The 17,143-nt window shown below is 38.7% G+C and overlaps 1 protein-coding gene across 1 annotated transcript; it reads right to left on the reverse strand.

The window, feature by feature from the left end:
• Positions 1-6,411: 6,411 nt before the first annotated feature.
• Positions 6,412-7,383, reverse strand: LOC144238515 (olfactory receptor 5M11). Its single transcript, XM_077772314.1, has one exon. It carries the CDS (start codon positions 7,381-7,383, stop codon positions 6,412-6,414), a length of 972 nt encoding a protein of 323 aa, XP_077628440.1.
• Positions 7,384-17,143: the final 9,760 nt, after the last annotated feature.

Consider the following 17,143-nt stretch of genomic DNA (forward strand, 5'->3'; position numbering starts at 1 on the left):
TGTGTGGGAGATGGGCTAGATGGGTGATGGGTACTAGAAAGGGCACTTGTTATGATGAACACTGGTTATTGTATGTAAGTGATGAATCACTAAATTGTGCCCCTGAATCCAAGTCAAAACCATGCCATTGCACTGTATGCTAACTATCTAAGATTAAATTTAAAAAATTTACATTAGGATAATAATACAAAAGTAAGAGCCTTAAGTGCCATATGATCAGATCCTCACTGGGGCATGAATTCTTATGCTTGCCTCTCTCTAATTTCATGCCCATAGCAAGAGAACTAGGATTCGAGATTGCTTAAAATACAGTAGCTTCAGATCAAATAGGTAGAGTTTGTTATATTGCCACATCATATCTTAGTCACATCTTATAGAATTGCTTTTTGGTTTTATTTAAGATGTTATAAAGCATATCAGAGGTTTGGGGTGCCTGGGGCATCAGTTGGTTGAGTATCTGACTCTTGGTTTCAGCTTAATTCGTGATATCAGAGTCATGAGGTCGAGCTCTGCTTTAAGCTCCATGGTCAGCATGGAGTCTGTTTTAGATTCTCTCTCTTTCTCTCTCTCTCTCTCTCACTTTCTTTCTCTGACGCTTCCTGTCCCTACCCCAGTCATGTGCTCTCTCCCTCTCTCTCATAAAAGAAAGAAGAAGAAAAGTAAAGAAGAGAAAAAGAATATTAGAGGCTTGTTCACATTTTAAAAAATTTTAAGCAATATTGCTTGTAAGGCTCTTTTATATAACCTTTTAATCTTTGCCTTTTCACACATTCACACACACAGACACACGCATACACACACACACGGAAAAATAGTTCATATGTTTTCATGTGATGTTTTTCACCAAGACATTACAATTGATGACCAAACCTAAAATATCCTCAAAGCTGTTTTTTTTTAATTTAAGAAAATTTAAGTAACATTGATATACTGAATCGTTGTTGTTGTTATTTTTTACTTTTGATTAACTAAATTTTATTGAAAACAGGTTATATGCACATGGTAAAAAATGAGGAATGGAAGAAAGATAAACAATGAGAAGGAGATAACCATTTCTTCCCCCAGAACCCTCGGGTCTGTCTGCTTTCCAGAGGCCATAATTGTCAATCATTAATTATGCCTCCAGAAGTATTCTATGCATATAAAAACATACATAATGAATGCAATGCCTTTTTACAGTTTTTCATTTTAAATGATTTTAGATTTACTGAAAAGTTGTAAAAATAGAGCAGAATGTTCATGCATATCTTTTACTAGTTTTCTCTCCTGCTGGGATCTTGTGCAAAAATGGTACAATTATCACAGCCAAAAAATTAACAGCAGGTCAATAATAATAACTAAATGATATATTTAAACTTCAGAGATCTTCTTCCCTCAGTGTCTTTTGTTTGTTGTAAGATACAATCCTGGGTCTCATAATGCTTTTAGAGGTTGTGTCTCCTTACTGTTCTCTAATCTGGGACATTTCCTCAGTCTTGTCTTTCATTACTTGATATTTAATGAGAACTAGTCAGTTATTTTAGAGAATGCCATTCAATCTGAGTTCATCTGAGGTTTCCCACAAATAGATGGTATTTATACATTTTTGTCAAGAATAGCATATTTGAGGGGCGCCTGGGTGGCTTAGTCGGTTAAGCGTCCGACTTTCGCTTAGGTCATGATCTCGCGGTTCGTGGGTTCGAGCCCCGCGTCGGGCTCTGTGCTGACTGCCAGCTCGGAGCCTGGAGCCTGTTTCAGTCTGTGACTCCCTCTCTCTCTGACCCTCCCCTGCTCACGCTGTCTCTCTCTCTCTCCTAGAAATAAATAAAACATTAAAAAAAATTACTTCTTAAAAAAAAGAATAGCATATTTGTCTATTTCATATCATAGGTACATGATGTGGACATATATTAACAATGATGTTACATGTTGATGTTATAAAAATTTAATACATATTTTAGTACATTACACACATCCCTTGGATTCTTTTTAACAGTATTTTATTTCAGCATACCATTCATCGCTATGTCTAGATAGTATTCAGTTAATTGGCCTACTATTATTGAACATTCAGTTTATTTCTGGTCGTTTTAATTTAATTTAATTTTTTAAGTNCTTAAAAAAAAAGAATAGCATATTTGTCTATTTCATATCATAGGTACATGATGTGGACATATATTAACAATGATGTTACATGTTGATGTTATAAAAATTTAATACATATTTTAGTACATTACACACATCCCTTGGATTCTTTTTAACAGTATTTTATTTCAGCATACCATTCATCGCTATGTCTAGATAGTATTCAGTTAATTGGCCTACTATTATTGAACATTCAGTTTATTTCTGGTCGTTTTAATTTAATTTAATTTTTTAAGTTTATTTATTTTTGAGAGAGAAACAGGGACAGAGTGAGAACAAGGAAGGGCAGAAAGAGAGGGAGGCACAGAATCTGAAGCAGGCTCCAGGCTCTTAGCTGTCAGCACAGAACCCGATGCGGAGGCTCAAACCCACGAACCGTGAGATCTTGACCTGAGCCGAAGTCAGACATTTAACCAACTGAGCCATCCAGGAGCACCTAATTTAATCGTTTTAAGAAAGCTTTACTCCAAAGATGGGGCTTGAACCACAACCCCAAGATGACGAGTATCATATACCAATGACTGAGCCAGCCAGGCCACCCCTTGTCTTTTAAATTTCAAAAAACAATACTGGAAAACACATTATTTTAAATGCATTTGTGCATGTTTGTGTATATACATGTAGGGGAAACTTCTGGGTCAGAGTTCATGTGCATATTAATTTTGATGATATTGACAAATTTCTTCACAATTTACATGCCCCTCCTTAGCCAGGTACCAGGGGCTTATTTTCTCTCATGCTGGCTAACACTTTTTAATCTTTGTTAATGTGGTAAGAGAAAAGTAGTATTTTATTATTGTTTTATATTTCTTCTTGATGCGTATTTGTTTATAAATTATTGCAGTTTTATGTGAAATAAGTCAGTCAGAGAAAGACAAATACCATATGACTTCGTTCATATATAGAATTTAAGAAACAAACAAACAAAGAGAGAAACAGAAAAAAACCGTCTTAACTATAGAGAACACACTAATGGTTACCAGAACCAAGGCTGGGGGATGGGGAAAATAGGTGAAGGAGATTGAGTACACTTATCATAATGAGCACTGAATAATGTATGGAATTGTTGAATCACTGTACTGTACACCTGAAACTAATATAACACTGTATGTTTATTATACTGGAATTAAAAATAAAAAATTTTAAAAAGAAGATGTTAAGTCCAGGTGTCGAAAAACAATATTTTATGAAAAACTTGGTGAGTATATCATTCGACAATGTTATTTACAGGCTCACAGATGAAAACAAAGAGGCCAAATGTGAAAAAAATATGTCTACCTTTTCTTCCCATTTACCAAGTGTCCAATTATGTGCTCATCCAAGACATACAAAGATAAAATGATATGGCCCACATGCTAAATAGTTCTTAGTCTAATTGTGAAGGCTTGGTTATGGCACATTCTGAAAGTGATGTATTGAAATCAAAGTTCTATATTCTCTGTCAGTTTTGTGAAGACCTTTTGTTTCAAACTCAGAAACTTGTCATAAGCTTTGTCATTGCGTTGGATACTATTTCTCCCAAACTTCCTCAGGTAATTGCCTACCCATCTTTTAGATATCAGCCTCAATGAAAATTTTTGATGTTCCTCTACTTATATTAAACCTGCTCATCACATTAACTGTTCTCGTTTATGTGACCTTGTTCAGATCTTTTATGACATTCATTAAAATGCTCGTTGTAAATGTAATATTTGTTTTCTTAAGATTTGTCCTCCCTTCCAAGAGAAAAAAAAAAAACTGAAATTTCAGTTCACTATANTTTTAAAAAATACTCAATGTGGAAAAGATAGTCTCTTCAGTGAGTGGTGTTGGGAAGACTGGATAACCACATCCAGAACAATTATACATTTTATACCACACACACAAATTAACTTGAAATAAATTAAGGACTTAAGTATAAAAACTACCATAGGAAACAAGTTCCTTGACATTGGTCTTAGCAATGACTTTTTGTACCTGAAACCAAAAGAACAAGCAACAAAAGAAAAATTAGACATCAAACTTAAAGCTTCTGCACAGCAAAATAAACTATCAACAAAAATAAGAAGACAATCTATGGACTGAGAAAAAATATTTGTGAACAATAAAGAGGCTAATATCCAAAACACATAAAGAACAACACAGCTCAATATAAAAACAAACAAGCCTCTTTAGAAGTCGGCAAATGACCTGAACAGAAATTTTTCCAAAGAAGACATACAAATGACCAACAGGTAATGAAAAGCTGCATATTGCTAAACATCATGGAAATGCAAATGAAAACCACAGAGAGATACAACCTCACAGCTATTAGATGGCTATTATCAAAAAGACAAGAGATAACAAGTGCTGGAGAGGATGTGGAGAAAAAGGAACCCATGTGCATCGCTGATGGGAACATAAATCAGTACAAACAATATAGAAACAGTATGGAGCTTCTTCAAAAAAATGAAAAATAGAACGATCATATGATCCAATCAGCCCCCTTCTGAGGATATAGCCAGTGGAAATGAAATCATAATCTTGATGCACCTTCATGTTCATTACAGCAAAGCTCACAAGCCTTAAGACATGGAAACAATGTTAATGTCCATTTGCAGATGAATGGATAAATATGAAGTGGTACTTACATACAACGAAATATTATTCCATTATTTAAAAAGTGGAAATTGCCATTTGTAACATTGGATGAGGGCATTATGCTAAGTGAAATAAGTCAGAGAATAAGAATGTATGATCTAACATCTTTTTATATGTATGTATGTATGTATGTATGTATGTATGTATGTATGTAGAGAGCAGGAGCCAGGGGCAGAGGGAGAGAGAGAGAAAAATCTCATGACCTAACTTTTATGTGGAATCTAAAAAAGTCAGACTCATATAAACAGAGTGCAATGCTGGTTGTCAGGGGTGAGGGACGTGAGAAAAGGGGAAATGTTGGTCAAAGGCTACATGCCATCAGTTATAAGATGAATACCTTAGGGGAATCTAATATACAACATGGTGACTATAGTTAACAATAGTGTACTGTATACTTGAAAATGCTAAGAGAGTAGATCTTAAATATTTCACCATGACCACTACTACTTAAAAAAAAAAGAAAAGAAAAAGAAAAAATTATGCTTATGCAATATGATAGATGTGTTAATTAGTCTTGTGATAATAATTTCATAACAAATACATGTATCAACTCATCACAATGTACACCTTAAGCATATACAATGTTATGTGTCAATTATATCTCAATAAAGCTATAAATAAAACACTAAACTTAGTAAATTTCCAAGATTAAAATTGTAAGGCACATATTCTCTGACAACAGAACTAAATTACAAATATATAACAATAGTATATCTTTTAAAATCTTAAATATATGATAATTAAGCACTGTCTTCTAAATAGCTCAAAGGTTAAAGAAGACACTGGAAAAAAAGGAAAATGTTGCAAAATAAATGTGAAAAATAGGAAATCAGCAGTTTACAGCTAAAGCAGTGTTTAGGTAAATGGAATAAACATTTACATGAGAAAAGAGAAAAACTCAAATCCAAATTTTCACTTGTAACCTAGAAAAGATAAAGGATAATGCCAAGTAATTCTAGATTTTAAAAATCCAAGTAACACTGGAAATATTCTTTCTTTTCCTAGACTTGAGTGCATAGATTCAGGCTTGCAGGTCAGAGGGAAGAAGTGGGTCCCTATAGTTCAGAGACCACAGACTGGTACCACAAACTCAGAAATAGGAAAAGAAAATCACCCTATTCTCTTTTCTACATTCTGATATTGACCATTATATGAGCACATTCACAAGGAACAGGAAGACTATCATGATCCATGATTTTTGATTTTACTTAGTAACTCAAAGGAGAAGTATGGAAGGATGTGTTTCACAAAGACTCCTACTCCCAAAAGATAGACAGTAATAAGAATAAAATAAATGTAAGGAGTTCAGCAAGAAGCATCTTGATCTGGTTTATCATTGTAAAAAAAAGAACACAGGAATGTTCCATGCCACACCGAGGGGGACATTTCAATGAGAACCGTGCTCCTCAAATTTTATGTGTTTACACATCACCTATGAGTAGATTAAAATACAGATTTGAATACAGAGGTGCAGAATGTGGTGCTAATACATCTCTAACAAAGTCCAAGGTGATGCTGCTGCTGCTGGTTCAGGGACCACATGTTCAGGTGCAAGAATGTATATTAATAAGTGAAGACCTGAAATTTTTAGCTGAGATATTTGAGACATATTCATAGAGAAAATAAAAATACATAATCAGAAAATGCTAAGATGTTTGAGCCAAAGTTTTAGTTACGATTTATCGGATATCGGAGGCAGTCCCATTTAGTGATCCTATAGCTTCTGAGGACATTTCTCAAAGCCTGCTTTACATCTTTGTTCCGTAGACTATATATCAATGGATTAAGTACTGGACTTACAAAGGTATAGAAGACAGCTATTATTTTGGATTCTTCGACAGTCTTATCGGTTGGTGGTCTTACATACATGCAGAAGAGCGTCCCATAAAACAGGGTCACGGCCATCATGTGGGAACCACAGGTGGAGAATGCTTTGCGCCTTCCTTCTGCCGATTTGATCCGGAGGATCGCACCGATAATGAAGGCATAGGACACCAGGATGATGCTGAGGGAGGTGCAGAGGTTGAAGCCAGCTGAAACGAGCATGGCATGCTCTTTGATATAAGTATCAGAGCAAGAAAGCTTAATCAGTGGCGGGTCAGCACAGTAGAAGTGGTTGATGACGTTGGATCTGCAAAAGTTCAAGCGGAAGGTCAGGATGGCCTGGAACAGCCCATCTGAGAAGCCATAGACATAAGGACATGTGGCCAAAGAGATGCAGGTACGCCTGGACATTTTCATACTATAGTGCAGAGGGTTACATATGGCCACGTAACGGTCATAGGCCATCGCCGCCAGCATGTAAAACTCAGTGAGGAGAAGCGCGATGAAAATGTAACATTGTGTAAAGCAGCCAACAAAGGTGATGGTCTTCTTCTCTGATAAGAAATTAGCCAACATCCGTGGGGTTGCATTTGAGGTGTAACACAAGTCTACAAAGGCCAAATTGGTGAGGAAGAAGTACATGGGTGTGTGGAGGCGAGTGTCCAGTCTGATCAATAGCATCATGCCCAGGTTGCCCAAGAGAGTGACAAGGTACACAACCAGAAACAGCACAAAGAGGAGGAGCTGGAGCTCGGAGTGGTCTGTGAGCCCCAGGAGAATGAATTCTGTTATTGCACTGTCGTTGGTGAGGGACATTTTCTGAGCCTGAGTCTGCATTGCAAACAATGGAAATAAAGCAGTCAGGAAGGCACAATTCATATGTCTGTTTATTGAAATTATTTTCCCAATACATCTTCCATGGGTCATTCCAAATGAATATTACCATAAACAGAATTTGTCCTTTTATTAAGCCATTATTTCATTGGTCTTTGTATTGAATAATATTATATTTATCTCTGTATACCTACAGTTATATTTATATTTGTATTTATAGTTTATATTTATAGCTATATCTATAGATAACTATACTTAATACCTATTGCATTATCCTAGTTTACAACTGAGCTACATGTCCCCTCTCTCCCTTCAATATTTTTTCCTTTCAAACTTTATTTTTTTCCTATAAGGCATAATATGCTTTATGCTTCCAGCACACCTACATACCTCTAATTCACGTTGCAATGCATTCTATCATCTTTATGTATCTATTTTCCACTNACTGTGACTTCTTAGCACATATTTATATACTTAATTTTAAGAAAGAAAAGAAAGGAAAAGGGTAATCATGAAAAACGGATTATTTACATATGTTTTAATCACCTCTGCATGACAATGGGGATTGTCATGTTGTCATGTCCTCTGAAAAATTAAGCAATTTTGAATTTCAGTGTATAAAGCAATAGATTGGAAGACTTCTTAATCAAGAAAAATCACAGGAAATTTGTTTAAGGTAGTCTCATATGGGATATGGGGAACTTCATAGGTAACAATTATCCAAGAGGTTATAATGCAGATGTTACCAGAATCACAACTTTAAAAAGAATAGTCATTTTGGTCAAAAAAATTATGGCAAATAAATGATTGAAGAATCATCAAATCAAATGAATTCCCACTCACTATTCTGAGAACAGTCTACAGCAATGACATCACGTGCTAATAAAGAGGTAAATTTTGCATAGTCGGTATTTAAGTTGTTACAACTTGTATCTATTCAGAGGTATGACAATCCATATGGTTTTTTGCTCTGTTTTACATCATAAATAGCACTTAGTTTGCTCATCCTTTCTCAAATGCTTCTTTCTTGCCCTTCCTCGCATATTCAATTATTTTGCAACCTGCCCAATTCTTGTCTCATTTCAAGCTGAGTCACTTAAACTTACTTTAGTTTAGGTTTTAGAGAGACAATTGCAATTTTGTGCTTTATCTCCTGTATATAGAGGGAGAGTACTTAACATCTGTTGACTACACTAATATCACTTGCTGACAATGAGCAATGATCCTTAACCAAGAGTTACCTCATGTCCTCATTTGTAAGTGGGAATAATGATATCTGTTCTATCTCCCTCAAGAGTCATTGAGATCCCCCCTGATCTCAAACAAAGTGTCATGAAATAAGACTCATGTCATTAGGGACTGTCAATGCAAGAGTGAACAAAACTGCCTTCAAAATCCATGCCTTTCTGGCATTCACATACAGTGGACAGACACACATTAGTGCTATGAAGTAAATGGTGTATCAAATGGAATTGTTATGGAGAAAAAGAAACTGGAGTTTTGTGGAGAGAATGTTCAACTTTTCAGTAGTAACATCAGTGAGGTACTTATAAAAAGGTGAACTTTTTAAGCAACAAATTGAAGGAAGATGAGAACAAGCAAGCTCATTTTAAGAATGGTATTCTAGAAAGGAGAAAGAACAGAGGCATAGTTAACATATACGATCTTTCTTTGGAACTACTGGTGATGTGTGTATGTGTACAGATTTCAGGCAGAGGAGTTCAGAACCTAAGCTTAGATGTTGCATTAAACATAAATGACTCCCTTCTTCAAAAGCCTGTTTCATCTCCAGTAATGAGTTCCTACCAAGATTATCAGTATCCTTCACTGCACAACAGGAGTCAGTAGATAGTTGCAGTGACCCGTCAAGAAGTGTCTAGCAGGAAATTGCCCTTTCTATCAGGGCAGAAGTTCTGATAATTGGGGAGAGGAAAAATAAAGATGAATAGCATGTGCTTACAGGCAAAGAACATCACAGAAGACTTAGCTACTTGTATCAGGCCAGAGCAAAAGGAGAGCATTCTGAACAATGTGTTGTTGGATTAGTGGTTTATTGATCATTGTTCAAAACTTATTAAGCATTTCAAGCTTAATAAGTATTAAACCTATCTAAACAGGTTTCTGCAACAGGTGGAGGTCAACTACACAAGTCTCTGGACAGTGAAGCATGGTATTCCTGGAACAGAGAGACTAACAGAACTAAAGATGGGGGATAGAGGGTGATCACCCTCACCCTTCTGAATAGAACAAGAAAAAAGAGTAAGGAAGATTAAATTAAAACCCAGGCAAGAATTCAGCCCTAGTGAGAATGTACTAGAGGGCAAGACAGCTCAATGGTCACTCTAGCTACAGAAATTTTGTAGCCCAATATATTTTAAGTGAATGACAAAGGTGTTTTTTTTTCTGAAAATAAAGTAAAGAAATAAAACTCTTAGAAAGAATTCATTGAAAAATTGGACATTTATCTTCTTTTTCCTCATTTTTAAAATATAAACCTCATGAAATATTTAATGAATAAACTATGGATCTTCAACCAGGATTAATACACAAGGTCAAAATCATTCCCAGAAAACATAGATGATAGATAGATGATAGATGATAGATAGATAGATAGATGATAGATAGATAGATAGAGAGATAGATAGATAGATAGATAGATGATAGATAGATAGATGTAAAGGACTCATTGATTACCTTGCTCTCACTACAAGAACTTTTCTGTTGGAGTAAGCTTAATCCCATTACTGAAAATGTACTTGTATTTTTCTATATAAATAAAACATTTACCCTTTTTTGTTCTTTTGCCCGAATGACTGCTCTGTAGAATATTATCCAGGGAGATCAATGAAACTTTCAATAATCATCTTGTCAGAAAAACTTACTGAATTCAAATTCAGGACGTGAGTACAGAAGGGACTGCATGGGAATATTTCCGGCAAACAAGGTGCAAATTTCTGTGCCTTAGTTTGACACTTCCAGCAATCTCCTCGTGTCTAAAAATGAATAACATAAAAACACAAAGACTTACTTCTGATTGTAAAACGCACCAGTTTTTTTTCCACCTCTGATTGAGGAAGTTCACTGAGGCCTTTCTAAGCTGTAAAGTGTAGATGCATTTATACCAGGATGTGGGAGGTAGGGGCAGGTCTTAAAGTAAGTCTCAGAAGAATTTAAGAATAGCAGCAATGTGTGTTACATAGGGAATCTCCCCTGCGGGGATTCATTGGGACCCTCTGGGATCAGAAAACTAATCATATACCTCAGTCGTATTTTTCATAATTTCATATTTCCTATTTGCCCTAAGAGCTCTGGGAAGGGACACAAACATTTCATTCTCAGATTTTAACAATAGTCTTTTTATTCCTTATTTTCTCTTTCACCCTAAAACTGTTTGCTCTGTTAAAATCCAGAACTTTCAGAATGTCCCCTCCGATGAACACTGATGTCTTGGGGAGGGTCAATCATAAGCAGGATTGTGAAACACACAGGTCGTTGGCAAACACATGGTGAATATGTCCTATGCGTGGACAACTTTCAGGTAGGTAATTTAAATGTCTTCAGAATAACTCTAAGTGGCAGGCGCTGCATCCTGAATTTTCAGATGAGGAAGAGAAGCTCCAATAAGGAGCACTGATGCACTAATTCCTTTTTTTGCCCAGAAATGTTAAGTGACAGGGTCTAGTTTGATGCCTATCCTCACATATGGAGTGGACTCTGTTTTCAATTGAAAGTAAGCTGCCATTCCTCAACCTGCAGTCACACTTTGTCCTTCCGTCCATCTCTGGTGATAAATATTCCTTGAGCTTCCCCTCCAGTTACCACCTTCCTCTTTCCCAGCACATCCAATTTGATTCTGGCAGTAGGAAAACTCAAACAGATGCACTCTCCAAAGATGCTATCATTGCCTCCCTAGAACCAAGATTTACCTCCCTCCTCCGTGGGCTCTTAGCACTCTGCTGCCCTCCCAGTCTAACACATTCTGTTTAATTATCTGCCAATATCTCTCTTGACCATGACACTGCAACGCTTACAAGAAAGAACTTTGATCTAGGCAGCTTACACAGGACCTGGTATAGGATTGTTGATCAGCAGACATTTGCTGAATACCTTAAGAAGTGTGCAACGTGTACTTAATTTTGTGAATCCACAGCAAGTCTTGATTAACCCTTCCCTGCTCATTTCAGGTTTTACTTCCTTCTCCTTCAGGAATGAAAGCTGTACGGAGATGAAGTGGAATGGGTGACTGCTTTGTTTAAGAACCATGGGAAAGAAATCAGAATGGGATTAATTATATATATATGTGATGAGCATGCCTGGTAGCACCCCTCCCTAAGGAATGTGGTGAAAACCTCAAGCCAAGGGAAAGCAGCCTGGCTATTTGGGAATGAGCCACATTCCTCAACTCTGTAAAAGAGNAAAATTGTACAAAAGTCAACCCCCACAGATGTCGGGCTCAGCCCTTTGGGCATTAGTCCCCTGAGCTCTGCAAGCATGATGAATAAAATTGCTTCCTGGACAGAAAAACCTCAGTGTCAATCTTAGTTTAAGAATCCTGCTATATTTTGGGGGGGGGAGGTCACCTGGAATTTGGAGACGGTGCACTGCAGCTAATTGTCACTAGGGTGCAAAATTCAGAGCACTAGGAGAAGCAACCTTGCCTGGAGGAAGGGACTGCTAGATCGGTCAGAAACTAGTCCCTCTGGTGAGCCGAGTGAGGATTCACAGTGGAACCCAATGAGGCACAAGAACCAGCTCAGGGAGAGCTGCCCATCAGACTGGTCAGAATCTAGATTTGTTTTGGTAGACCTGCCCCTACAAGACAGAAGGGGAGCCTGATCACCTCCCAGAGTTGCCTCTCAGTAGTTCCACAAGGAATGAAACAGCAACTGCAAGGCGCTGGGTGCTGGGTGCTGGGTTGGAGTCGCTGTGTCGTGTCTAAATGAGATGGACAGAGAACGGATCTGACCTGACCATGTGCTGCAGCGAGTGTTGAGTCCTGACCCACAGATCCATTTTGACCTCATATGGTTTGGGGCAGCATCAGACTTGCTTGGGTATCTTATTGTGGTCAGAGCTTGATACTCAACCTGCCAATGCTAATGAGTGCCTGAAATATCTCCATGAGGAGAGAGGCCGAAAATGGGTGAAGCAACTTTGTGTCCTCACCAAATAAGTCACTCCCCTCCCCTTTTTCTTCTCATGCATGAAAGTTGTCCATTATGGGGAGGAAATGGTTGGAAAGCAGAGTGAACCAACTCCCCTAGAGTGTATGTTGAGGAATTTCAGGAAGAGATGTTCGTTCAAGAGATTATGGTGTAACTTTAACTCCTGCAAAACTCTGGACATTCTGTGAAATTGTTTGGACATCTTTAATGGTGGGCTGGCCCTCCAAGGACTCATTTGATAAGGAGCTAGTTAGCCGAGTGTTCAGGGTCATTATGGGAGATCCAGGCCATCCCAACCATTTTCCTTACATTGACTGTTGGTAAGACCTGGTCCTATCCTGGCTGCCTTGGCTAAAAGTCTGTGTGGAAGAAAACTGTAAAGTTATGATGGCTTGTGTTATGGCTTCCACCAGATGCTTCCACCAGGTCCCTAAGGGGACCCCACAGCTTTATGCCACACTGTACCCCTCATTGCCTCTTGTGTCTCTGGCTGTCCCACTGCTAAAATCCCACCAGAGCCTTCCACTAGTCCGGAGACCTCACTATCTCTAGCAATACTAGCCTTTTTGGATGTGAACGGCTCACCAGTCCCAACACATTACACTCTTCCCAGAAGGCAACTAGAAGATCAGAGCAGTGGAAACAGTCCCTCCCTGCAGCAACATCGGGGGGCCCTGAAGACGTCACTGAGGGAAACTAGGGGACCCATCTATTATGATCAGGAAGGCCAGATCCCAGGTGGCTAGATGTTTTTGTGAACCAACCCTTTACCACTATGGCCCTCCTAAATTGAAAACACCATACTCTCTCCTATACAGAGAAGCCTCAGGCTTATGGAACTAATGCAGTCCATAATTCAAACCCATAAACCAACGTGGATGGACTTCTGCCAATTACTCCTGACCCTCTTTGACACAGAAGAGCGTCACGAATTACGCAGGCACCCCTAACATGGCTAAAGGAGAATGCCCTGGTTGGGACGCTAGACACCCAGGCTTGTGCTTAGACTTACTTCCCTGGGGAGGACCTCAAATGGGACTCAGAAGACTCAATCATAAATGGGCTCATTAGGACTGAATGGTATCAAGAATCCTTCTAAATGGCATGAAGATGGGGGCGGGGAAAGGCCATGAATATGAGTAAAACATTAGAAGTGCTCCAGGGACCCCAGGAGAACCTGAGCCAATTCTATGAGAGACTAGGTGAGGCATTTTGTCTCTACACCCCTATTGAGCCAGAGGTGTCCATTAACCAGTGTATGGTCAACACAGCCTTCATAGGTCAGGCCAAAGGAGACATTCAGCACAAGCTGCAAAAGCTAGAGGGTTTTACTGGCATAAATGCCAGTTAATGGCTATAAGTAGCAACTAAGGTGTTTGCCAACCGTACCAAGTAGTGCTAAGGGAAGAGTACTGTAAGATGCAGAAAAAGGCAGATTTGTTAGCTGCTGCCTTCGTGGAGCAGTTGGAATGCTTCTGGAAAGGTGACCCACAAGGACGAGGCTGGGGCCAAAAAGGGGAACAGCAGGGAGGATCATCTCACCCAGGACCAAAGCCAGGACAGGATGAGTGTGTTCACTGTTGTCAGGAAGGGCCCTGGAAAAGGAATGTTCCCTTGCATCTGGGTAATTCTCAGCAGAACCTCCAGCGAAAAGAAAGAGGCCTTGTGGTCCAAGGCCAGTATCAAGCAGAATCAAGGACTCATTGGAATCCCGGAAGATGATTTTGTGGGGCTAAAAAGAGAAAAGAGTATGAGGAGGACCTAGACAGACGGGGCTTTATTCTTTAGGTCCCAAGGCTTATGGTCTGAATGAAGTGGGGGAATGACCCATAGACTTCATGGTAGATACTGGGGTGAAACATTCAGTGGTGACCTAACTCGTGGACCATGTTTCACAGAGACAAAACCACCACTGTGAGGACCATGGGCAATCAGATAGGCTGTCCCTTCCTGCTGCCCCTGCAATGTAATATAGGCAGTCATGAACTCATCCATGAATTTCTATACCTCCTCTACTGCCCTGTGGCTTTAATGGGCCAAGACCTGTTGAAAAAGCTGTAAGCCCAGATAACTTTCAACTCCCATGGACAAACTGCACTACCCTACAAAATCCAGAAGCACAGATGATGACTTTCACAATTCCCCGAGGAGATGAGTGGTTTCTCTTCAGTCTCACGAAGAAGCCACAAAAGGGACCTAAATTGCCCTTCAGAGTACCGGGGCTGTGGGCTGAGGACCACCCACCAGGACTGGCCTGGAACATACCTCCTGGAATTGTAGAACTAAAGCCAGGGGCAAAGCACATCCACCAAAAACAATATTTCATCCCTCTTAAGGCACAGGTGAGGATACATAAGTGCCTGGAGAGACTTCTAAAATACGGAATCCTCTGACTCTATAAGTCATCTTGGAATGTACCTCTCCTACTAGTCCAGATCCAGGCACTAACGATTATTTGCCAGTACAAGACCTGCATGCGGTAACCAGGCCACCATCACCCTGCACCCAGTTGTACCAAAACCATACACTCTCTTGGGCCTTATCCCCACAAAAGCTGGCTTTTTAAAATGCCTNACAAGATCGTGTTGACTTGGACTAGATTTCCTCAGGGGCTCAAAATCTCCCCCAACTATTTTTGCCACTGCATTAACCTCAGACCTAAGAACCTTCCTAGTGGATCAACAGGGCTGTCTTGCTTCAGTATGTAGATGACTTACTGCTGGCTGGAGGGTCTTGTGAGGATTGCATGGAAGGAACTCGGCAGCTCCTTACCTTCCTATGTGAAACTGGCTATAAGATCTCAAGGACGAAGGCCCAAGTCTGTCAAAAGAAAGTCAGTTACCTTGGTTTTCACCTCTCCCAATGGCAGCACCAACTCTGTCCAGAGAGAAAACAGTCCAATTGTTCGATCCAGCCCTGTCTACTGAAAATTAGGTTCAGGAGTTTCTCAGAGCCACAAGTTTCAGTAGAATCTAGGTACAGAACTTGTCTGTCTTGGCAAAACACATTTATGATGCTACAAATGGATAAAAGTGGAAAAGATATTTACAAATCACATATCGGATAAAGTGTTAGTCTCCAAAATTTATAAAGAGCTTATGAAACTCAACACCTCAAAAAAAAAAAAACAAAAACAAACCAAAGAATCCACTGTAGAAATGGGCAAAAGACATGAATAGACACTTTTCCAAAGAAGACATCCAGATGGCTAAAAGACGCATGAAAAACTGTTCATCATCACTCATCGTCAAGGAAATACAAATCAAAATCACAATGAGATACCACCTCACACCTGTCACGATGCTAAAATTAACAACTCAGGAAAAACAGATGTGGGCAAGTATGCAGAGAAACGGGAACCCTTTTGCGCTGATGGTGGGAATGCAAAATGGTGCAGCCACTCTGGAAAACAGAATGGAGGACTCTCAAAAAAACAAAAAAAACTACACTATTACCCAGCAATGGCACTATCAGGTATTTATCAAAAGCATATAGATATGCTCTTTTGAAAGGGCACATGTACCCCAATGTTTATAGCACTGCTATCCACAGTAGCCAAAGTATGGAAAGAGCCCAGATTTCCATTGACAGATGAATGTATAAAGAAGATGTGGTATATATATACAATGGAGTATTGCTTGTCAATGAAAAGATTAAAACCTGCCATTCACTCTAGTGAATGGAATTAGAGTATAGTATGCTAAGTAAGATTAGTCAGTCAGAGAAAGACAAATATCAATGACTTGACTCATATGTTAAATTTAAGATACAAAACATATGAACATAAGGGAAGTGAAACAAAAATAATATAAAAACAGGGAGAGGAACAAAACATAAGAGACTCTTAAATATAAAGAAAAATCTGAGGGTTGCTGGAGGGGCTGTGGGTGGGGACATGGGCTAAATGGACATGGGACATTAAGGAGGACACTTGTCAAGATGAGCACTGGGTGTTATAAATAATGGATGAATCACTCAATTTTACTCCTGAAATCATTATTGTACTAGATAATGACCTATTGTTTAATTAACAAAATAAATATAAGCAACTGAGCTGAAAGCACCTTTATCCTGTTTATTGTTGTAAACAATAAGAACACAGGAATGTTCCATGCCACACCGAGGGAGACTTTTCAATGAGAACAGTGCTTCTCAAATTTAATGTGTTGACACATCACCTATGAGTAGATTAAAACACAGATTTGGATACAGAGGTGCAGAATGTGGTGCTAATACATTCTCTAACAAAGTCCAAGGTGATGCTGCTGCTGCTGGTGGTCCAGGGACCAAATGTTCAGGTGCAAGAATGTATGTTAATAAGTGACGCTCATTTTTTTCCCCAGACCTGAAATTTTTAGCTGAGATATTTGACACTTATTCATAGAGAAAATAAAAATACATCATCAGAAAATGCTAAGATATTTGAGCCAAAGTTTTAGTTACGATTTATCGGATATCGGAGGCAGTCCCATTTAGTGTTCCTATATCTTCTGAGGACATTTTTCAAGGCTTGTTTTACATCTTTGTTCCGCAGACTATATATCAATGGATTAAGTACTGGACTTACAAAGGTATAG

The sequence above is a fragment of the Crocuta crocuta genome, unplaced genomic scaffold (genome assembly GCF_008692635.1).
Source record: "Crocuta crocuta isolate KB4526 unplaced genomic scaffold, BGI_CrCroc_1.0 scaffold405, whole genome shotgun sequence".
Taxonomy (NCBI): domain Eukaryota; kingdom Metazoa; phylum Chordata; class Mammalia; order Carnivora; family Hyaenidae; genus Crocuta; species Crocuta crocuta.